The 23,351-nt window shown below is 37.7% G+C and overlaps 1 protein-coding gene across 2 annotated transcripts in view; it reads left to right on the top strand.

Moving 5' to 3' along the window:
• LOC135687433 (uncharacterized) overlaps nucleotides 1–23,351 on the top strand; it is a 30,158-nt gene that overhangs the window by 6,000 nt on the left and 807 nt on the right. For both annotated transcript variants that reach the window (XM_065203989.2, XM_065203990.2), the window contains exons 8-26: nucleotides 1,648–1,760; nucleotides 2,792–2,845; nucleotides 3,735–3,835; nucleotides 4,756–4,910; nucleotides 5,661–6,006; nucleotides 6,710–6,766; nucleotides 7,355–7,408; nucleotides 8,657–8,718; nucleotides 8,957–9,185; nucleotides 9,976–10,236; nucleotides 10,975–11,221; nucleotides 12,018–12,094; nucleotides 12,941–12,985; nucleotides 14,321–14,384; nucleotides 16,976–17,035; nucleotides 17,406–17,536; nucleotides 18,355–18,439; nucleotides 22,438–22,524; nucleotides 22,808–22,869. In XM_065203989.2, the coding sequence (XP_065060061.2) occupies nucleotides 1,648–1,760; nucleotides 2,792–2,845; nucleotides 3,735–3,835; nucleotides 4,756–4,910; nucleotides 5,661–6,006; nucleotides 6,710–6,766; nucleotides 7,355–7,408; nucleotides 8,657–8,718; nucleotides 8,957–9,185; nucleotides 9,976–10,236; nucleotides 10,975–11,221; nucleotides 12,018–12,094; nucleotides 12,941–12,985; nucleotides 14,321–14,384; nucleotides 16,976–17,035; nucleotides 17,406–17,536; nucleotides 18,355–18,439; nucleotides 22,438–22,524; nucleotides 22,808–22,869 (2,290 nt within the window). The remainder of the gene's footprint in view (nucleotides 1–1,647; nucleotides 1,761–2,791; nucleotides 2,846–3,734; nucleotides 3,836–4,755; nucleotides 4,911–5,660; nucleotides 6,007–6,709; nucleotides 6,767–7,354; nucleotides 7,409–8,656; nucleotides 8,719–8,956; nucleotides 9,186–9,975; nucleotides 10,237–10,974; nucleotides 11,222–12,017; nucleotides 12,095–12,940; nucleotides 12,986–14,320; nucleotides 14,385–16,975; nucleotides 17,036–17,405; nucleotides 17,537–18,354; nucleotides 18,440–22,437; nucleotides 22,525–22,807; nucleotides 22,870–23,351) is intronic.

Genomic DNA, 23,351 nt, shown 5'->3' with positions numbered 1-23,351 from the left:
TATCAAAAATGGAGGTCTCATACTTGTTCGAGGCAGTTTTTTTTCTGAACAGTCGGAAGCCTTACAAAGTTTTATCTCATTTCTCAATCTTCTCTTTGCATGCATTCCCCCCTCTTTCTACCCACCCTGTCCCAATTGTAATTTTTCTCTTGCATGATTTTATAAACATTGGTATATGGCTTTGAAAAAAGCAAACATTTAGTAAACTAAAGCTTTTCGTCTGACACTCTTCAGAGTTTAAAACGTCAGAACATAGATCGAAAACTCTACGCTAAGAAATATATATACCCAGTTGTGGATCGAAATAGGCCAATCAGAAACACGAGCACATGACTGTAAAGGTTGACCAATCAGTGTCGCTTGCCTATTAGAATGTTACCAGTGGAGTCCTAAGGTGAAAACGAACTCCTTTTGTCTACACAGTAGCGGTTTTTTCGTGCTTATGTAGATAGATTCTAAAACTGCTAGGTGGAACGACGATCGGGCTTTACCAATAATCCGAAACATGTCGCCATTATAGTTTTTTGCACAATCTGGGTTTTCTAGCAAAAACATTGATATCCGTACATAAATAATACTATCACTGCTTCGGATAGGTTGTCAGTTGAATTAGTTAGTAACTTCAGTTAAAATGCGGAAAGAACGTGCACAGAACGGATAAACCAGTCATTTGGCCAAGTATCCAACTAGAAAACTGTTTTCCGTGACCTTAGGCCTTGCTTTGTTAGAGTTGATTGCAAGATTGATAAAAACCTTCATGATCTATGTTAGAATGTGGAGAATGCAAGATATAAAGAGACGACAAGATCTAACTTAATGACTCCTCTTTATCAAAACATAACGAAAAAATCCTATTTACACGAGTAACTCCGAACTACCACAACCCAAGCTAATTAACATAAAAATGATCGAATGAAAAAATCTCGCGTAGGAAGCAGTCTGGGTATAGCCCATCCAACAATCTATATACATACATCAGCATAGCAAACACCACGAATTTGAGTACACGGCGCTATGAAAGAATTGGTAACCACAAAAACATCTCGTGACACTTTATTGTTTTGCAATTGATCTCAACTTGATGTGTGTGTTTGTGTATGTATATAAATTATCAAGATTTTCATCAATCTTGCAAACGATGTATAATAGATAAAAATATTATGGACTTTCCTTCGAGTTTGAAGTTAAGCTCTCAGTTATTAATTTTTTCTTATTAATATTCTGTGACAACTGACAAGGCACAATCTGGTTTATTGTTTTCGTAAGAAGAACTCTACAGTGCAATTGGGAAACCTTTATTTTGTCGGATTAATTTTTGCCTCATGTATAGAAAGTCGAAAGTATAAAAAATGATGACAAATCAATTTGAATTCACACCTGGTGCCTACTGCCCAAAATACATCGAAAATTCCATACTGTCAGATAATGCAGAAGTTTTTACAAGCACAAACATATTCAGGCTTCTCACGACTGCTTTCAATTCTTTCTACCCCTCTCTAATCCTAGTTTCAAAAGCATCATAACAGAAACAATATAGAAATATAGAGTAAGTTTGCTAATTCTTTGCAATATTTTCTGGCATTGAAGTAACTTAAAGAAGTTCAAACCAACACACTCAATAATAATTTCCTTATGTTTTCCTTCAAGAGCCCCGAGAGGACGTGCCAGAGGCTTTGGACGTAGGCCAAGACAAGATCGAGAATGGAAAGGAGCGACATCGAATGAAGTTACCAACGAGAATGCTGTGGATAACCTAAATGGTATTGTAAGCGTTTATCTATTGAGTTCATCTATAGGTTTTAGTCAATTTTGCTATTTTGGTTTTGTAATACTGAAGACAAATGAATGTGAAATTATTCCTTTGAATAATCCTTTTCGTCAAATTATCTTTGGATAATTTAGATGTTTAGTCAGTTGGACTTTGGTCGATTACATACTTGTTTTGCGATAGCAATAAGTCAACGAAGAAATTACAAAATTGAATGACGTAGAATTTCACAATATATTTCTTCTTCCTTTATCGTCAACAAGTTTGGAAGGTTAGGGCCTCGTCACCAAAGAGAGATGAATTCTTGTCCAGGCACAAATATTATTGAATAACGATTACATTCTATCTGGTATTGGTTAATTGTCTATACAGGCCAACTGGCACCCTGCTGGAATGCTATGCTCTGGGATAAAGGGTCAATATCACGTACTCCGAAGGGCAAATCACTTGATGAAAATCTCGTACACCTTTGATTGAAATCCAATTGTTTTATCTTAAAAGGAAATCCCTGGAAATTCTTTTGTTTTTGGGAAAATCTCGTACGTTATTTGCAATAGTGAACTGCCCTCGGTGTAATCTCTGCTTGTGAGAACGCAACTGTAAACCTGTCGAATCTCTTGATTAGAGGGGGCATAATTGGTGGATACTTATAACCTTGCCAAGCAATGCCAGATACAGAAGGCTCTTTATATACACATTGGATGTTGCTGGGAAAGTTATCATTGTAAGCAGGCATTGACTGTAAATGGTGCTTAGATGAGTTTTATCGACCTGGGTGCAGTACAAATGCATCTGTAACCAACTGAGTGGCCTTAAAGGCAATCGACAGATTCTGAAGGGCTTAAGCAATCTTTTAATAAAAAATTGACCGATCAGTGAGTGTGATTTGACTCACACGCTCATTGATTGGCTATATTGATTGACACTTGGCTTAAGCCACTTGTATGTCAATCGGTTGCCTTTGACCCTGGTGACTGACATTGTCTCTACTTAAACTTTATTGCCTGCTTTTTTCATCTTTAGAAAAGGAATCCTGGGATTTGGATGATAACAACGGTTTGGAAAGAGAGAATATCGGTTGGTTTATGCTTCAAAAGTTATTTATCATTCAGACGAATAAACGGATACAATGAATGTTTGCCAGTATCTTGTTGACAACCGATCCTTTATTACCTAAAACACTACGAACAAACTACTAAACGACCTAACAAGGACGGAACCCAGGAGGAGCAATATAACATGACTGCCCCCTTGGATATGATATGTATCTAAATATAACTAATAAAACATTTACCACACTTCATATGCATATACTACATTGTAATAATGCATACACAGTAAAATACAAGATATACATATACGGTAAATACTTAAGCCCGCGTCACTTTGGACGCCATGGGGAAATACGTTATAACGGTCAAGGTTTATACTCAATAAATAGTTGATTATATTGTATTGTAATATTATATTGTAATATATAATGTATTGTAAATATCTTGATACTACTGAAGGTTTAAGGAAGTAAACTCCAAGATAGCTTTGCTGTTCTTTAAGTCATAATATATGTTTGATGTCAACTTTTTCATCGACAAATTGATTATTCTCATCAAAACAGAGAAAAGTACTGCAAAGGCGAACTGATCGTGTATACATCATTCGTACATGCAAGGATCGGCCTAATTTTTGTTTATTTCTTAGGATTTTTCTCCGATGAACACGTTCAATTACCACTGTCAAGTTCACATCCCAGCCTTTTTCCAATTCGCGCTTTTCCAGGGTGTTTTATTCGATCAAGTGTTCCCTTCGTTATGATCACCCTGTCACAGTTATTTTGACAACCTTTTCTTCTTCTGCATTCCGCAAGGTCTAACAACAGCAAAATCCTTTTCCGCACTACATGCTTATTATCCGTATTGCAATGAGAAGAATCAGTCAGTTCAATAACAAACGTTCATTTTTATCGCAGAATGGGGACTAGCAGCAGAAGCTGCTGACGCAGAGTGGTCACATGATGCCGAGCAAGATGGCTTGGAAGGAGGAACACGTGACAATGATAGGGTAGCAACGGTAGGGTACCCTTGTTTCACATTTTTCAAACCTTTCCAAATAAGTTCAAGAGGCGTCTTTTCTTTGGCCAATAATCCATCATTAACTGGCTAGATCTTGATCGCTTGACAATGCCAGTCTTTGACATATTGGCTTCTTTGAAGGCAACCGACAGATACGAAAGTCCTTTAAGCCAAATGGCCATCAACAATTGGCCAATCAGTGAGCGCGGTACGGCTCACGCGGTTTTGATTGGCTAGTTTTGATTGGCAAAAAGCTTAAGCGACATGACACTTTAAAAAAATTGTTGTTGTATCTGTCGATTGTCTTTAAAAACAACAGGTTTCATTTAGGGTCTTGGTTTACTGGTAAACGAGAGTTTCATTAGCGCCTCTAATTTCAAGCCGGATCCAGGATCATTCAGGTTGATGCTTGCTTCTAAGGGCGATTCGAAAATATCAATTTAACTGCGAATTTTAAAGTTTTTAATTTCTCTCAACGAACATTGTTTCCGTATTGCATTTATGTTTCAGTTAGTGAGAACAGTTTGGCACATTTAAAGTATGGGATTGATAAATTTCAACCCAAAAATATTCAGATCAAATTGCTTCGAAGTCAAAAATAATACATATGTTTTTAAACACCCATATTTGTCTTGTACTGTACATGCTACTAACAAGCTTTCAAAGATAGTTTCTAGCACACTGAGAAGCTATGCTTATCGAGCAGTGTCCTGTCTCTCGATATGACGTGCCTTGTTATGCCAACGAAATACAGACAGCTGGCGAATCTCTTCACTCTAAAGTAGAAGTTTGATGATGTCAGTTATTCGAACCACAGACCCTTGGATCGATAGTCCCTAATCACCGAGCCTTCTTCCTACATAAGCGTTATCACCTAAAGCATTATTAGGATTGCAATGTTGATATTCCATTTCGCAGGTATCTGAAGACAACACGGCTAGCCTGTTTGCAATGTCAATGTTGCCGTCTACATCCAAAGAAGACACTTGGTCGCACACCAATGGGCCTGAGTCTAGCTGGAGACGGCCATCGCCTGAACGCCAGCAGGAAGAATCGCTTTATCGCCCTGAACAGTAAGATACCTCGTTGTATTTGGGGAGTTATCACCCTTTCTTTGTGGTCATTAAGTTTAATTGATGAAGGCTTAAGATGTCATTTGAGGCTGGTACATGGATGGTTTTTCTCTTGAATAGCAGACATATTTATCATCCTTCTCTAAGCTACAACTTTTTTCCAAACAGTTTTTCAGGATTTTTAATGAGTTTCAAACAGGCAGATTGTGAATTTTTAAATGCCTGATATTTCGAGCTTTTTCTAATTCCAACAGAAAATTTTCTCTTTCCAGTTACCAAAATTTGACGATTTAATCTTTTGATTGATCGAAGAAACTGTTTTTTATATATATTTATACACTTTTTCCATAAGAATACAGTTTATAAAATTATCAAGGCTCGATGTGCCCAAATTATAAGAACAACGTAAGAAAGTACCAAGCCTCAGATGAGAAATTAGAAGAAAAAACAACAAAGCAAGTGTTTTTGAAAACGTTCTTTGATGTCAGCAAAACAGAGTAGATTTTGTCAGCTTATCAACCGTGCTACTAAAAATTTCATGCAATACTGGTATACAAATTTGATATTGAAATAAGAACAAAATCAAGAACACTCCAGCCTCGAATCATCTGAAAGATAAGAACATCATGCCTCGGCAAAGTTATCTTGTTATTACGAAAAGAGAACGTTGAAAACGGACGTAAAAAAGGACCGTGTATTTCAGCCTTAAGTTGTTGAATGTATTAAGATCAACATGGTTTTGATTTCCAGCGTTGACACAGCGGTAATCAAGTCGCAACGAGCCCAGCCATCGTCCAAGCCAGATTCTTATTCAGCGAATGAGCACTCTAGGCCAATATACACCTCATCGCACCATAACAGTCGTTTCCCGTCGACGCACCAAAGCACGAGTTTGACGTCATCGTTTCTAGGTCGCAACTACAACCTTGAAAGCTTAGCGAAGGCCTCAATGCAAAATAATGGCGAGACAGTTGAAGGGAGTATGCCTGCCCCAATGATCAGCGGTATCCATGATAGCCACACGCTTGAACAAGAGCAGATACAGCCTCCAAAGGCCCAGAGACAGGCGAAACAAAAACGGACCACAAAACAGCAGGTTATTCGCCTTTTCTGAAGTAAAATCTCAAACCTGTATGTTATTGGCGCCGAAAATAAAATTAATTTCATCCCAAGCCGTATCAGGGAGGGCGCAACCGTGGCCTGATGGGTGCTTAGCCCCCCTCCCTTATAATTTCCATGATATACTTAAAACCATACAAAAGTCAGCTTTCTTTTGGTTTTTAACATGCAATGCCTGCAAAAAGTCTTGGAAACTAACGCCTGTGTTTCATCACCCGTCCCCCTCTCCCCTTTGAGAAATTTTGGTTTACTACCTAAACGACGGAAAAAGCTAGGAAGCATGCTCTTTCTGTGGCTTGTGTGATATTTGTCTAAGCTTTAAACGTTGGTCTAGGGGGGGGGGGGAGGGGGTGGAAGTAGAAGTATTCGGGGGAAAATAGAAAAGTATAAATGATAACGTTTTAGCCCCTTCAATCCGTAATATGTTCCGGGGGTCCTTGGGCTGTATTGATAAAATTTGCACGTTTACTACAACTGCGCTCAAGCTTGGTGTTTTCAAATGTAATTTCTTCTTACATTCAGTACATTTTGCGCCAGAGTTAGAGCTCTGTTTCGACTGTAGAATTCTACCACTTCTACCACTAAGCTTTCTCATCAACATGTCTTTTCCAGCCAATAACTTTCTGTTTCTCATACGTAATTTCGCTTCTGAACGTTTCAGAATATCCTTGATTTTTTAGATCCCTGCCCAACCAGTAGAAATGCCAAAGTCATTCATGGAGGAGATCGAGCAACAGGTACAATCTTCTGCACAGTTTCTCTTAAAAATTTGTCATCCAAATAAACTCTAGGACCATCATGAAGGACTGACGGACATCGACAAAAAACCCTTATCATTTATCACGACCTTTATAAAACAGGTTAAAATGAATTGCCTGAGCTTGGAGATATCCATTTTAAACTCAGACCATTCTCTTTAAGATATTGAATTTGTTAACTACAAGAAAAGGAAACCATATCCTTTTAATCGAATACTTATTAGAACAGAGTAGCAATTTGTTTAGTTACTAAATATATGGAAATACCTACTTAGTTATTTAAAAAAACCTTTCTATCGTGTTAAGTGTTAAGCCCAGTAGAGACAACGTCCATGCATAAAGAGTATAATTATGACGTCAAAAGGAGAGCTTTCTCCGATATAACTTGTCATGTATAACTATTTGCCTTTTTTAATAAAGACACATCAGATGATTATGGTTGTTGCTATTCGACTACACATCTAAACTTATTCGGGCTCTTGCCTTTTAAGATTCGTCCATAAGCATTTGATATGTTTTTTAAGTGATTTTTTGTTTCAGCTTTCTATTTTTATTTTCTTGATTTAGCTTGGAGGTCTTGAGTTTGGCAGTGGGCCTTCAGTGAGTCCCAAATTTGGATCTGTAAGTTATTTTATATTTTATGACTTATTTTATCATATAATGGGAGACTAGCTGTTGCTCTTCTCTTTAATACTTTTTGTACCTACAATCAATATTGTAATTCCTTTCTTAAGTGTGTCCCCAATCACTGTTTTGCGAACATTGAAAATAATGTCTCTATCTGAAAACTATCCAACCCGTAGATAATGGCACTTTTTTCAACAGCTACAAAACCAGGGTTGCCAACTTGGCTCTTTTTAAGCCAAATATGTCAATTTTGGCTTTTTTAAATGCTGTTTGGATTTGGAAAAATAGTTTGGCATTTTGGCTTAATTTTGGCTTTTTTTTATGTCCAAGAAAACAATTTATATTCTCAATTTTTCCTATTTCCATAACTTGGAGAAACGGCTTTCAAGAGGTAGGAAACCTGCACCCCTCCACCAGAAATATTTTTAATAGCAACAAGACATCATTTAAAAAGCGTCGTTCAATCAACTTTCTTTGTAACAATAATATTTTTAAAACAATACAATGCAGTCTGCGCCCTGGCTAAATTTTTTTTGATTGAATTCACACGATACGGCCCTCGAGGCAATCCACCAAATTAAATGAATTTGGCTTCTTAGATATTTAATTGGCTTTTTTGGCTTTTTATTGGCTTTTTCGGAGCAGAACAAATTTGGCAAAGAATCATGATTCGTCTTGTTTACGTTTTTCACACTTTGTTTTTTAAATGATAGGCAACTGTAAGTTAAGACTGATTATTTCTCCTAAAAAGTGATCTGATTATTGTTCAATTATACATTTAAGCAAAAGTTTGAACCTTAATCACCAAATGTTCACCATCTTTGTTTAAAGAACCTTTTCCATTTGTTACTAAAGTGATTATTGTTTCCTTTTTAATCAGCTAACATCAACTACCGTAGAACCTGTTAAAGAAACGACACTTGCAAACACGTAGAAACTCTTTTTAGTGCCTGCAAAAAGTACTTGGAATACCCAACAATTTGCGCCGTATTTTCCTGTTTTTCATTTGTTTTTCCGATAACCTCTATTTCTGCCCCTGCCCCCAAGAAATATGGATGATTTAGACAACCATCATACAAGTCAGAGGGAAAAGCTTACTCCACGATTTCCTACGTCGTTTTGTGGTAAACCCACATTGTTCAAAGATGGAAAGGGGTGGCTCAATTTGCCCTTGAAAACTGACATTAGTGTATCAAGACTTTTTGCAAGCCATTGTATGCTTGAAATCTCTTTTCGTTTCAGGAGTCAAATGCCCCATCGTTTGGGACTTCTTCCACAATTGTATCGACAGTATTCCAGCAAAGGTTTGTTACATGTTAATTGTTGTTTTTTAAATACATACCAAATTTCAAATCGTTGGGAAAACATTGAAACATTTCTCAAGCTTTACTTTGCATCAACAAAATTTTCTATGTTTCGAAAATATTTTTTAAAAATATTTAAGGAATGATACACATCTTCCTAGCACCCGTTTTTGTGACGTACATCTTGTTTTTCATTCTTCAATATTGTGTAAAATCGTCATCCATTATCCCTCTCTAGTGCCCCTGTGAGCATTACAAGCACCATTCAACAAGAGGCTGTACGTCACAGCGTTGCTGTTCCGGAGTCAGCAAGAAGCCTACCGGGCGTGTCCACGATCCAGACATCGATATCGACGAAAAGTGACCGGCCTAAAACACCACCCGGACTCAAGTCACTGCAGGATCACTCGTCACCAGGGAGACATTTCGCATCTCAGTCGCCGCGAGATCTCAACAGAATGGTCCAGGTGAGTTTTAGGATAATTTTAATGGATCAGTTAAAGCAAGAAACAGAAATTGACTCGTTGAGCTCGAGTTTTTTATAGCATTCATATCATCTTATTTATACTTGAACTTTAGGACGATACGGTGTATGGTTGTTTGTCAACACAGAGCATATTGAAAGCCCTGCTAATTTGCTCAAACAGAGACCATGTTAAGGCTATTCCCTGCACTCTAATAATAGCCCATATCAGTAACCTATCTACTAGTGCAGCCACTAGTCAACATCGTTACTTAAAAATCTTCCTTTCCCAAACTCTGCTGCACTATGTTGTCTTTATGATTTTTTTTATCTGAATGAAATGTCTAAAATCAGAAGGCACCTTTTTTGTATCAAAACTTTCTTTAAAGATCGGTAATTCAGTCAGTTTTGTTTCATTTTCTATTCAAGCAAGGTCCCTCTTCTTGTTATATACCTAAAAGGTTATCAGGGTTTTAATTGCGATTAATTTCTGAATGTAGGGAACCACTAATGGATTGTTTGAATTTTCATAAGGTTCGAAAGTATATGATAAGCTAAATGTAATTAAATGGCAATCGCAATCTAGTTGCCTCTGCTTAAGATTCTCATCTCAATCTTTACATGATCATATTGCCAAAGAAAGATATTTTCCCAGTCATACAGGTAATGTTCTATGAACCACTTTTGGAAATTACTCGAAAAATATATTTTGAAGTACAAGCTTTGTGATTCCGTATTTTACTGAACGATTCTGACTTAAAGTGATATATATTTTCTGCCTTCTTTCAAAATAGATGACAGATACAATTGGTTTCTCTGCAAATTCACGGCCTACGGTGCCAACTCTTCCTGTTTCAACATCGCTAAGTGAAGATGATACGATGGAATCATCACTAAGCAATTCGTTCCCCGGAGCTAGAGGTGCAATGAATCATGGGATTGAATCGGATCAGGATACCAGCGCCACTAAGATGGGAAGTGACCAGCGGTCGATTTCAAGTCAAGGGATTATGGGCCTCGGGGTGTCGACGATCAACAGCCATCTTCAGCAAAAGGTAAAGCTTTAGTATAGTGTTATGGAATGCCTGCATTTAAACTTGGCATTTGTTTTAGAAAGAACCAAGCAGTATATGCCCTTATCGCTTTTTATCTATCGAAGCTTGTCCAGTATATATGTTTGCTTCAAAATGTTGCTGTAGCCTTTTTCTCAGTGTTTTGAAATTGGCTCAAACCCTATCAGCCACTTAATTAAACTAAAAGACAAAAGAGATTTGAGGTTTTTTTAGACTTTAGCTGACCGTTAAGGAAAAGAGAATTGTACAGTGGCGGAAACCTGGGGGCGAGGGGGTGGTTGCCCCCAATACTTTGGAGGACAATGGTATTTTGTTCTAAAACAATTGGAAAATGTGACGCCATTTTATCAAAACAATAGGATTGCCCCCCCCCCATATTTGACCAAGTTTGCGCCCCTGGAAAAGTGGTTCAGTATTTAGGAGATTTTGTTAGGTGATGTCTGAACGTGAGGTTTAGAAGAAATTTATTGTCGACATATGAAAAGTCGTACCGCTTACACAATGCTGTATTCGCAGTTTTTTCAAGATGGCAAATTTTACCCGTCTTTCGCTCAGCCACACCGAAGGTATCCTTGAAAAAATCTAATGGTTGAACCTTTATCGGGGCAAGTTAAGGTAGTAAGGAGAAGCTTGCTTAATTCAGTAAAAGGGTAAGTCTTTCTTCCTTCCCTCCTTCTTATCCTTATATGCTACAGATTTGAGAGTCTGTTGTCTTTGCAGCCTGGCAGTGCATTCTCGAGTGTTGCTGATGCATTCGTTGCCCCCAATACATCGAACAAAACAGCCACAAGCTTGCAGACGCCATCAAGCACAGCCTTCACGAAGCAGAATATCGTCCCTGGAGTCCTGGGTTCGAATTCACACGTCACTTACACATCCAGTGCACTAGCATCACAAGTGCTCAACTCCCAGCTGGCAACTAGTACAGCTACGACTCAAACTGGAGCCAGGACCCAAGCCAGTACGAGTAAGTCGTTTGCGGGTTTAAAGCCAACATATTTGGGATATTCCTACCTGGTTGTACCTCTCTTTTACCCAAGATCTTCCATACGGCAATATTATCTTATCGTTTAATAGTTTCTAAGAAACTGCGGCTTAGCGAAACAGGTAGGTGATTTGAAGATAAAGAACTCTGATCTAATCTCAAATCTTGGAACATTGTTGGAGGCTCCATGTAGCAGTAAGCTGGGTAATTTCGGGGGGGGGGGACATCTTTAAGAACCATGATAGAATCCTTTGCACTAAGTAATGACATTTTTGACATTTTCCTCCGGAACCCTTTAAATACAGAAAAGGAAGTTGCAAATTTTTAGGCCCTTAGCAATAAGTTCTTGATTGAAGAAATTTTTTCAAGAGACAATTTGAAAAATTTTCACCTTTTTTATTTGAAATTAGATTATAAGGAAAGGGGCCTTTGAGGAAATATTTTCGAGATCAAACTGCAAGTATTTAGTAGTCGAAAAGCCTATAACTCCTTCTCTTTGGATATTTGTGATTTGCAGATGTTTTGCTCATTTTATGATATCAATATCGCTAAGTTTGTTACAAGCTTCTCGTGAAGCATCGACAAAAACACGAGCTTTTTTCGATACTGACGTATTGGAATTTGCCAATCCTTTGCCAAACAGATTGAGATAATATCAGTTGTAAATGCTGTGCCTTAATCTGCGATTATCATGACCTTGGGTTTTCAAATGAATGTCTTCAGTGGAGTGCTCTGTTTGGGTTTGGCTGCAAAATGATTTTGTATTGTTTAATCTTAGGCAAAGCCTCTGCATCTGGACATCATGGCATGTGGCCTATGAATATTTTACCTGGAATGATGCCATCGCCTTACACGGTGAGTTTGCTACAGCAGGAGTCTCTTAACAGAATTTATAGGAGTGAATGGTGGCAGAGGTGGAGGAAGGAAGGGATTGTGCAACGGTTGGGTAGAGGAAGGGTTGGCTAGAGGGAGAGATGAAGAAAGGATGGATAGAGTAAGGGATTGATAAAGGAAGGGAGAGATACAAGAAGAGATGGATAGAGGGAGGGGGTGGGTTAGATGAAAGAAGGGGTAGAGAAGGAGTGGCGTCGAAGAAAGAGGGAAATAGGAAGGGAGGGACGGAGAAAGTGTGGGATTGAGGAATCAAGGGTTAAAGGGAGGGAGGGATAGAGAAAGGGTAAGATTGAGGAAGGGATGGATAGAGGAAGAGAATGGGTTCAAGGGAGGGTGGGATGGAGAATGGGTAAGAGTAGAGGAAAAAGGGAAAGAAGGAAGGAGGAACGGAGAAAGTGTGGGATTGACGAATGAAGGTTTAGAGGAAGGGTGGGATAAAGAAGGGGTATGGTGGAGGAGGGAGAAAATGGGCTTTGGAGCAAAAGAGACTCAAGTTAAAGTTTGCTGTTAGGTACTTAACTGTCTGAAAAACTCAAATAGAATTCGTAATTTCTTGGTCAACATTATACAACTTATATGCGATTTTTATCTCGAAGCTGAGAGACATAATGCTGTTATCTTAACCATTTAAGGCCACCTACCAATTAATGTAATTACATAAACACAAGCAGCCTTCCAAACCACTCACTATTTTGAGAGTAAGTCTTCTGTTACGTGTATAAAAAAATAAAGCTTTTAATTATACACGAAAGATAACTAGAGCGAATGGTTTAACAGTGTTTGTTAATTTTTATCGTTTGTTTTTAGACCTATTCATATGTTGATATGCCTGTTATGCCAAGAATGCCCATGGTAAGTCGATATTAACCTTTTTAAAGCCAGGATTTCCAATGCTACTAAGACATTGTTTATCTAACTCGCAAGATCAGTATAACCCTCGGTCTGACCCTTTGACAAGATTGGCTTCACCTTTTTCTGTAAAGTCGTCTAATCGAATAAAGTTGTTTTTGTGTCATTTTTTATCTTAATTTAATTAAAGAAGAAATGCGTGTCTGTTAATTAAGAGTTAAGCTGAATCGCAGTGACACCATATCCTTTAACTTTTGTGAAGTAAACAGAAAACCAGATTCTGACAGAATTCATTTAGGAAACAAGCCCTTAATTACTGTTCTGCTATAGAATGTTTTCTGGTGGTATATTTAAGGCAGCCTTTGCACTAGCCTGGATTAAAACAAAAAAGGGTTAAAATGCATCCGTTTTTAAAGCGAGAATAAAAACGTCAGTTTGCCTTAAGCTCGTTCTAATCCGTTTTTGATCGTTTCCATTAAGCTGGGTTAAAATGTACCCAGGCATTAAACATGTATCCTTAGCCTCAGTTAAATCAGATTTAGATTATTATAAGCAGAATCCAAAGCACGCAGAGCTGCCAGAGGAATCAGTATTTCACTAGCAGTCCTTGAATTTATTACATTACGCTGTTGTTGTAAGTGGATCAAAAGTTATCCGGGTTTGGCGTTCCCACTAGCCAACAGGTGGGTTGAAAGATACCCGCGTTACAAATGATCCACTCGGAGACCCGTTTTTAAACAAATCCGTTTTTTCAAGTGGGTTATTGGGAACGCAACGCAAAAACGGATAACTTTCAACCCGTTTTTGTTTTAAAATACGTTAGTGAAAAGGCTGCCTAAGAGTGCCTGGCAAGTCTAACAAAGGATTGAAATCGTCTGTTCGAATTTGATTGGCACGTCTGCTATTCCCATGAAGCTTTCTTTCTCTTTTTATGCATACATATTTTGTTCTTTGGTTTATTTTCATTGGAAAATCAGTATTTGTAGACCTAATGGTGAACTCAGGTATAGAATATCGTATGATGCCCGGAAATAAAGACTAGAAAAATCTGATGTCAATATTAACTAATTTTGCCGATAATAATTGGAGGTAAACTCTATTTTGATGGTTCGATGAATGTTGGTGTCATGAGACTGCATTAGGTGATGGCTTTTTAAAATTTTCTGTGCACAAAGACATTTCAAAGCTATCCAAAGACCGTATACCCTGAGTATCAGAACCTCAAAAAACCAACGACTGAACTTGTTTTAAATTTTGTTTCTTAGACTAAATTATAGAGATTCTGCTTGCTATGGGTAGTGTAGCCATCTTTTAATAACTGCCAAATTTTTCCTGCAGCCTTCCTTCTATGATATGGGATACCCAGGAGCCACAAGGGAGAGTCTAGGCTCGAGTTTTCAAGGTAAGTCCAATTTCCTTGCCTTCATTTGAATAAAACCAACTCGCTAGCTATGTATCACAACCCCGAGTTCCGTCCTCATTGCATCGTCCGTCATAAAATCACTGCTCTATCGCTGCTTTTAGTAAAAGATTTTAAGAATACCTCTCAAATTTCAATTGTTTTTCAAGTATGCTATAATCTTAGCATATTTATTCTTGCCAAGTAAAGTATAATTCATCTTTTCCAAAAAGCAGTCAACAAAGGGTGACTTGATGACTTGAAGGTCAGTTTTATTGGTTTTAAGAGAAATACGAGCTCATCATAACGAGCTTATCCCATCCACACCCTAGAATTTACCGCTGCTCGTATCGGGTTTCCCTAACCATGGCCTTTGGAAGCTTTACAGCTTACATCAAAGCCATGTTTAGGGAGGAAATGAATAGAATAGTCTCCAGGCTCACCGAATCACGCTTGAGTTACATGCTAATGGATCACCGACTATTGGTTTACAAGGGTACTTAAGACAATCTTCCTGGCGGTAAACCAAAAAAATGTTTTTAGTAACAGATCTTAATACCCATAGATGTAGTAAAGGTGCATCGTTTATTTAAGTATTTAAGGCAACAAAGCTCTTCCTACGTATCATCTTGAAGAGAAGGAAGTTTTTGGGGCATTTCTTACTATGAATGTAACGCTACATTGAATTGGCAGTATTAGGGAATGGCTGTTGAGATACCCAAGGGGATTAGAATGCCATGACGTGTCTGGTATTTCCTTTGAAGCTGTTAGACAAATCGACCCAGGGTTACTGCCTTCAAAAACAAGATTTTTTGTTATGTCTTCATTACATTAGAAATCGGAGTAAACTTCAGTGAAGGTATAGGAGACAGAAACGAAAGCTTATCTTGCTCTAACGACCATATTCATCATCACCACATGTAGTAGTCTTCATGTAAAAATACATGAATAATAGTACTTCATGTTATACCATCACAGCTGGCACGTATTTCAATTAATATGACACTAGTTTTAGCAATATCTAGCGCATATTTAGTCATTCATTCGGTTGCTTGACTTGGTCATTGCCTCATACCTTAATGTACTTACCTTTTGGTATCTTAGTGACTCATCGGATAATTTTGCATATTTGGGTAGAATGGAGTTTCAACTACTGGGCAATATGCAATACTTTAGAGTGTTGGTGGGTTAATAGAATTAAACACAATCAGATATGGATAAGCTCTTTTACATTTCTTCTGTTACTTTCTTTATGTTGGCTCTGTTTGGCACTTTACACTGATCAGTCAAGTTGTGCTTGGCTAGTCTCACAGACATGGCTAAACATTGCTAGTGCGAAAACAAGCTATTACTTTCTCCAAGAAGTTAAACAATTCAATGCTGGTCACAATGTATGGATATAAGTGTCCTGACACGTGTGTAGTAGCATGCATGTGTGTTGAAGCAGCTAACCTCTTGACAATTCAGAGTTGGGGCGTATTAAACAGATATTTCAATGTTAAAGTGGGTGGAGGGGGCTCATGCCTTTCCGGAGCTGTGGCCTCGTCGTTTTTTTTAACTTACATACAGTTTCAAATATTAAATCCCTTTGTTCTAACTTCAGAAAATCTGATCTATTTGGATATTTAGATTATCATCTCGCCTACGTGTATATGATTAAGTCTAGACTAAAAATTTCCTTGCTTTGGAATTTTTCTTCTCAAATAACCAGGATTATATTATCTGGTCACTAATATTTCCCAATCTTATCCCTAATTTATCATCGAAGATTATATAATTCTAAGTGTTCAGCAGCTGGCCCTAAGAATATACAATTTGTATGAACCGGAGCTGGTTGCCACATTTGAAAGTTGAGTGTTAATTCACACTGCTTTTGATTTGTGAAATATCACGAGAAACCCCAGTCTTCTCTCTCAACTTTGACTTATTGTGGTAAAAGAGATTAATGGTGATAAAAACCTTTTGATATTCCTGGAATCTCTGGTCTATCGGGTCATAAATAAAGATAGACTGTCCGTGTCAACATGTTCGAAAAGGTGTGTAAAGAGCAACCTGCCCTTTATGGAAAGTGAGTGTAAGAAGCACCTTTAAACACCACAAGTCAACTCCTTAGGCGAAATTCTTTCAGTTACTACAGTTTGCCTCAAGCCTTCAGCATAGTATTTGGGGGAAAAGTCTACATTCTGATTGAAGAGATAATCTGAGTGATTCAAAGAGCCTCAATGAGATTTCTGCATTAGTTTAAAAATTTTATAGGCCTTGTGTATGCAGTGTTAAGTGAAGTATTTGGGAAAGAATGTTTAGCTTTAGGGTTTCGAAATTTATGCTCCCTCGCTGAACTTAGAAATTTTACCAAATATTGTGTTTGCGTTTTTGTGTATATGTCAGGACGGTTCTAAGTTGCAACTCCGACTGTGACCACCAGGCAAAAGTGTAATTATATACAGAAAGGCTTAATGCTGGCCTTCGTACTTCGTCGTTTTCTTCTTTGACAAAACTGTGTCCATACGATTCTTGCATGATCATTTTCCATTTAACCTCCCAATAAAGAGTAAGCGACAAGTCCCCTCATCAACTTGTTCTTCTGCTTTCAGCTGGAGATTCGAAATTTGGTCGAGATGCGTCGTCTCCGGTCGCATCGACAATCAACACAGGCATGTCATAATTTCCATTGATATTCTGAACTTTCGTTGCTACAAATTCTTTTTTTACATTTAAGGTTTTAATGTGTTAGATCATTTACAGGCTGGATGAAGAACATAGTAAACCAAACATTTTTTCGTTCCTAAAAACAAACGATTTGTGTTGTTTCCAATACTTCAAGTGAATTTTCATAGACTTCTTTAATCGCCAAAGTAACTTCATTCGGCTAACGACCAATTAGGTATCAAAGTATATCACACTCCTTTTATGATCACTCAAATCCCACCCCTGCAACCAAATACTCAGCTTTCTTATGCAAGCTCTGGTGTGTACTAGTCTTCATACTTCCTTTGGTTAATTTTCGATGGCATTCGTTTCTAGGCAACATTCATGCTGCTCATGCACACCAACAAGCGGCATTTCTAGGGGCGGCTGCAGCCCCCACTCCATATGGATATGCCTACTACCCTCCGAATGTCATCCCTGCGATGTTCACAGCTCCTCCTACACAGGTAAGAGATTAATACTCAAACTTCTTTTACGAAGATCACAGATCGTATTGAACTTGAGAGCATGCGAAAATCAGCTTGCCGCGCATTGAGATTCCAGCTTCAAATGCAAATTCAACCCTTATACAGAAGTTCCCTGTTAAGTAGAAATTGAAACTTTGCCAAACCTTAAGTCCTTGTTAAATCTTTGTTAAATCGTAATGTCACGCATATGATTTGATGCCTGTTATAAAACTTCAGAAGTCACATTGTATTCCAAGTCTTTTAATTGGTGGCAAGCAGTTAATGTACCTCCTCTGCTAGTAGCGACTAATGAGATCTTACAGCTTCTCAAATGATGTGAAGAAATACATAAAAAGGCATCAATTGCAGCAAAGCATCCAATTATAGTTTCCCTCCACAAAATCCGTGATTTCTTGCCTTGGTATCTTTTCAAAAACAAATAGGTTATCATGAACTTTCCGCTTTAGCAGCTGTTAAATTCTGAGACAATTCGACTGTGTGTTTGATTTTATGCATGCAAATGCAATCATGTTTTAAAAATAATTGAATCCTGTGAACGTTGAAGGGAGTAGATACCAAGATTTTGCGTCTCCTGCTGTTTTCGTTCATATCAGTACGGTTCAACATGTGTTTTACTTTCCTTTTAAATATCTGTCATGGCTTAAACGAATAATTTATGCTACAGGCTTGTTTATCGTAAAGTTGCAAAGGAAACCGCAAACGTAACGAGGTTCTGTTTGCAATCTTTTGTACCACGATGTACACTGAAGGCAAGCTGGCATGACCCTAAACTGATTGTCTCTTTTTGTTGATTTTAGATGCAAGCTGGAAAAGCACACATGGTCGGGGCACATTATCAGTCCGGTTACACAAGTCAACATAGCTCACCTGCGTATAATTCAGGTTCGTGACTGGCTTTTTGTTTGAAACACCCTCCTTAAGTGAATGAGACTTTTTCCAAGAGGGTAGAGGTGAAAAATTGATGACGTCATGCAAGCTATTTACCGAATCATATTTTCTGATTGTGTACTCATGAGAACATGATCAGGTCAACCCAAAAGCTGGCTGAGATTTGTGGCTTTAAGGCTCCTTTCCTATAATAACGAATACCACGTCTTCGTTCTTAAATTTTTGTATCAAGCTAAAACAGTATTCTATTTGCTTTGCAAACCTAGAGTTCTTTTTATAACCATATCTCAGCGAAAATGTAACCTAAGTTGCTGACTTGGCATGATATTTAGAGGTATTTTTATAGTGCTTGTTCAGATATTGTGGTACAAATTCAAAACCTTTGAAGTATAATTGAATGATGTCACCACTTTAATACTGTTTGTTTCACTTTACCAGTCTATCCCTTTCCATTATATTCTTACCTTTTTATTCTATCCGTTTCTGTTCTATTCTATTCTGCTCTTTTCTATTCCGCCAATATTGTAAATGCTTTTTTAAAAAAGCTTAGTATCAGTTAACTTTAGAGTCCATGTTAACTTTCTAAAGAATCTTTAAGATTTGCAAATGCCTGAAATATGCTGATAACCGTTTTTCGATAGCTTTGAACGATTTGCTAATTTCAAATTCAAGAAACCTAAAGCTGAAATCTTTCAGATCTTAAAAACCCAGGGTTAAAATATTCAATTAGTGGTATTTAGAGATTTTGAACCAAATTGTTCAGAAGAGCTTGAGGTAAATGTTCTTAAAATCACAGGGACTCCAGCCTAGCCAGACATTAATTAGAAACTCTGTTGATCATTTGAAAGATTTTATCTATAGGTACATACTTGGCACGATCAGATCTGAGCGGTTGTCTGGCAGCCGAGACGATACACTTAGGCCAAGCTATAATATTTCATAAATTCTGAAAAAGTCCTTATTGTCTCAAGTTATTTAACAATGTTGCAGGTTTCCATCAGAATGTAGTATGTATATTTCTAGACGCTATATTCGTATGCTTGAAATAGTTTCCTTTGCCACGATTTTAATGGCATGCTAGGCGACAAGACACCATATTAGATCCTGTTTCAAAGCCTTAAATCCAAGGTTTTTCGTGTTTGACCTCATCAAATGTTGACCCCATAAGAGACAAACTATGCGTAACTAGGAAACCAAGCACAGATTATATGTATCCAGATCCGCCAACAGGCTTAAAGCTTAGGTTCTACTTTCCGATCAGCCCAATTGGAGTTGTTTTTTATCTGTTATGAATGTTTCAAATTCCTGCAGAGTCAACTTATATCATAATCTCAAACAATGGCGGCGCCAGCAACTACGCTCTGAAGGGGGGGGGGGGGGGAGAACAAAACGAAGGATTTTAGACCACGCCCCTTTTAGCACCAGAAAACGCCCTTTTACTAACAAGGAACGCAATTTTTACCTGAAGGGAACGTCCATAACTAACTTTTGGCTATGTAAAGGCAGTTTGAAAATCACAGAATTAATCATCACAAATCATCACAAAAAGTACGGTGTCAAAATATTACCCCTCCCCCAAAATTTTCTCATCGAATTTAGACGAAATACAAAATCGATTCTGCTGAGAACTGGGGGGTGGGGGACGTGTCGCCGCTACTGATCTCAAAATTACCATTTCCCCTCTGTAGTACTGTTAACTTCGATCCATTTTGAACTCTACAATCGATTGCAAAGTTCTTTTAGATCCTTGTGAGATGTTCAGTATGAAAAGCCAACCCGTGTTTTGAAGATATCTTGAATGACGTATGCAAATGCTATGCTTGCCAACAAAATGACAGGGATCGTAGGGCTGATACCTTGACAGAGGGGTTCAGCATCATTTCCAAATAATACTGTCTGGGATACCAGTTGTGACCTTGAAGTCTGGATTTGATGTCGAGGAATCAAATTTCATTAAAGTTATAACTTGCTGTAAAAGGTGTAAAAGTCTAAATAGTTTTATCCTGCCCTTTTCGCTCAGTAAATAGGTTGCACCTCACAGACATGTCAACTTGCTTTAGTGGTTACTTTTAGTACTTTATTACTGGTTGAAAATCTTATTTTATTACCGATAGTTAACAGTGTGATTCTGTCGGTGGGCAGGTTTTGAGTATGTTTCTTTTCAAAAGTATTTGTTGCGAAGTCCTGTCTCAAATATATATCCGAATATGGTTAAAACTGATATTTTGTGGATTTTCTATTGGGTGCGATTTGATATGGGTTGCCTAGTTTAGAATTCAAGCTGTAAAATAGATAATCTTTTCATACTGAAAGAGTTATATTTATCAGCATTTATCTGCTGTCATAGCGATCAAGATCTTTGATGCGAGCCAAGACGAGATAAAAAACTGAAATCGTAGTAGGGAAATCTGACTTTTAACTGGTTTTCCTATTAAGTTTTCAGTTGTTATAGGTCTAAGTATTTCAGCTATGAGATTAGACTTAAGTTAAAGGTTAGTCCCTTAGTCGATACTGAACTTTGGGGAATGCGCTGTTAGGGGCGCATAGTCCTGAGTATTGTGTGGTAGAGTGGCCAGTTCCTTTCCACAGAATTTAATGTTTAAGCAGCTATGCTATCAATGAGCCTTTGCGAGGGTGGCAAACTATCCAGGCGACAATCCAAGCAATGGCAGTAAACTTCTACGGATTAACCATAATTGATTTCAGACTGTCTGAGAATGCATTATGGGATGTTTGCTTAGCGCAATGGCTCATTGTTAGCAATGAATCTTTAATACAAAGCAAACACCTTATTTAAAAAGGCATGGTTTTTGTATTCACGATTTATTTGTTGTCAGACTTGAAGTACCATCAGGTTGTTTATTCATAAAGCATAAAAGCTCATTCTATCAATAGAAAATCATTAATTACCCAAAGCTGATGAAGAGCTTACGGGAAACTGGAGTTTTGATTCCAAAATAACACAATGTACGTAGATATCAGTTAAACATCTAGCCATATCCGACCTGTCTGAAAGTGTTATCTATCCTGTGACTGTTAGGTCATTAGCGGTAATATTCTGTTGATAAGGAAACAAGTTCTTTTTATGAAAGCCTGTTTCAGCTCTAAGCTTTCTTTTTGTAGAACATTTAAAGTCATTTAGTTGCCCAGACATGGAAACAGTTATGTTTAGAGTTAAAGGCTGGGTGGAAAGTCACACATCCGCTCTACTTTTTATGTTTCTCTTGACTGAGCTTTCTATCAAGTGATTCTTGAACGCCGTTTTATGGGGTAGTATTTCAGATATCAAGTTAAGAATTGCTAGTGTACTAAGGCACATCAGAGCCGGGGTAGGAGGGAGGGCAAGGATAATGGTGGAAAAACTAGCATAAAAATTTGCAAACTTGTCTAGAGCCCCCTCACCCCAAGATGTGTTCCAGCGTCCTTCGTTCTTACTTCAATGAAATTGCTGTGAAGCTGTATTTTGAATTAATCATGATGTAATAAGAATTGCCTGTTGGTGCTTTTGAAATATACCGTCACGTTGCCGTTTGTAACTAAATTTCAAAGTAGACATTATGCAAACTAAGTAAAGAGGTAATGTTTTCGAACAAGCATTCAAGTTTTAATGCAGTTTTTTATTGTGGTGAATTTCCGATGCAAAATAACAAAATGGGAATAGAAGGCAACACTAGGAGACAGAATAGCCAGCATCCTACCCTGGCTATCTCACCGTTTATGAGATTTTCCTAAAATTAACAACCTAATCTCTTGATTTCTCTTTCTTAGACATTGTCCTTAATGAAAAGCATAACCTCTATGTTTCATGCGAACTTTCGCTTGCCAAATTTAACCAGATTGACAATAAACTTCGCCCGTTGACTGTACTCTCACTTCAGCATTTATTTGCAACAGGATTTACCTTATTTTAAGCAAGCTTCTTCACTTAAAAACACCAAGTAACCTTCTTTCGAAACGCCACACTAGCAAGTTCTTTCAATTGTTTTTTCCAGCTGGAGGCAGCCAAGAGTTTGGCAAAGGGGCATACCACCAAACTGCTTCGCAGACTTTGCAGCAAACCAAATCTAATCAAGGCTCAGGTATGTCTTTCCTACACTCATTTTCATATATAATTTTCATGTTCCCTTTTCTTGTATACCGTCTAGGCATTCAAACAGTTGTATATATTTCAATACGTTCCTTGCTGATCATGTTAGTCATATTCATCAGAAGGTGACAATGGTGGTTTTTATTCCGTATGGGAGCTATTTGAAACTTACCGTGTAAACAAAGTTTCCATAAAGGTGTTTTTGAACTTGGCACTTTATCAGAGCTGTTTGGTTTCATTTGCCGTATGACGTAATGACCTTTTCTCGTTACCAGGCTCGCTCGGTACTACTTCATTGACATCTGAAAACTCTCACCATACTGGATTCAAAGGACCAGTGAGTATAGTGACTGTGTGTTATGCAGGCTAAGTTGAATCAATGACTCAATTGTTAACAAATAAAAAACCTAAGCAAGACATTTTTGTTGCCTAGGAAATGTGCCATCTACTTATGCCTTCCAAGTAAAAGAGTTCAATTTATCAAAAATGAGATGATTCAAGAATTGAATTTCATTGACAGCGCCTTGTACACACTGTTTTTTCAAGGGTGGCTTAAATGTTTCCACGGAGGATATGATATGTTGTACAATGCTCGGAGACTGATTTTCTTAGCGCGGAAAGTCTTGTCGAAGTCTTCTCAAAGTCTTCACAAGTGATGGAATGTCATGTACTCTATCAATCTACAATACTGGACAAAACTGTAAAAACAAAATGCAACTTTTGCAGTTTGTTACTTTACGTTCCCCTTTGAATCCCCCTAAAATTTTAATCCCTCCTTTTTTCCCCGAATCAATGTTGGATTAGTAATTCTATAGCTTT

The sequence above is a fragment of the Rhopilema esculentum genome, chromosome 20 (genome assembly GCF_057945365.1).
Source record: "Rhopilema esculentum isolate cy_ngs chromosome 20, ASM5794536v1, whole genome shotgun sequence".
NCBI lineage: Eukaryota > Metazoa > Cnidaria > Scyphozoa > Rhizostomeae > Rhizostomatidae > Rhopilema > Rhopilema esculentum.
Note: the sequence above shows the minus strand (reverse complement) of the source record. Positions and strands in the feature narration are given on the sequence as shown.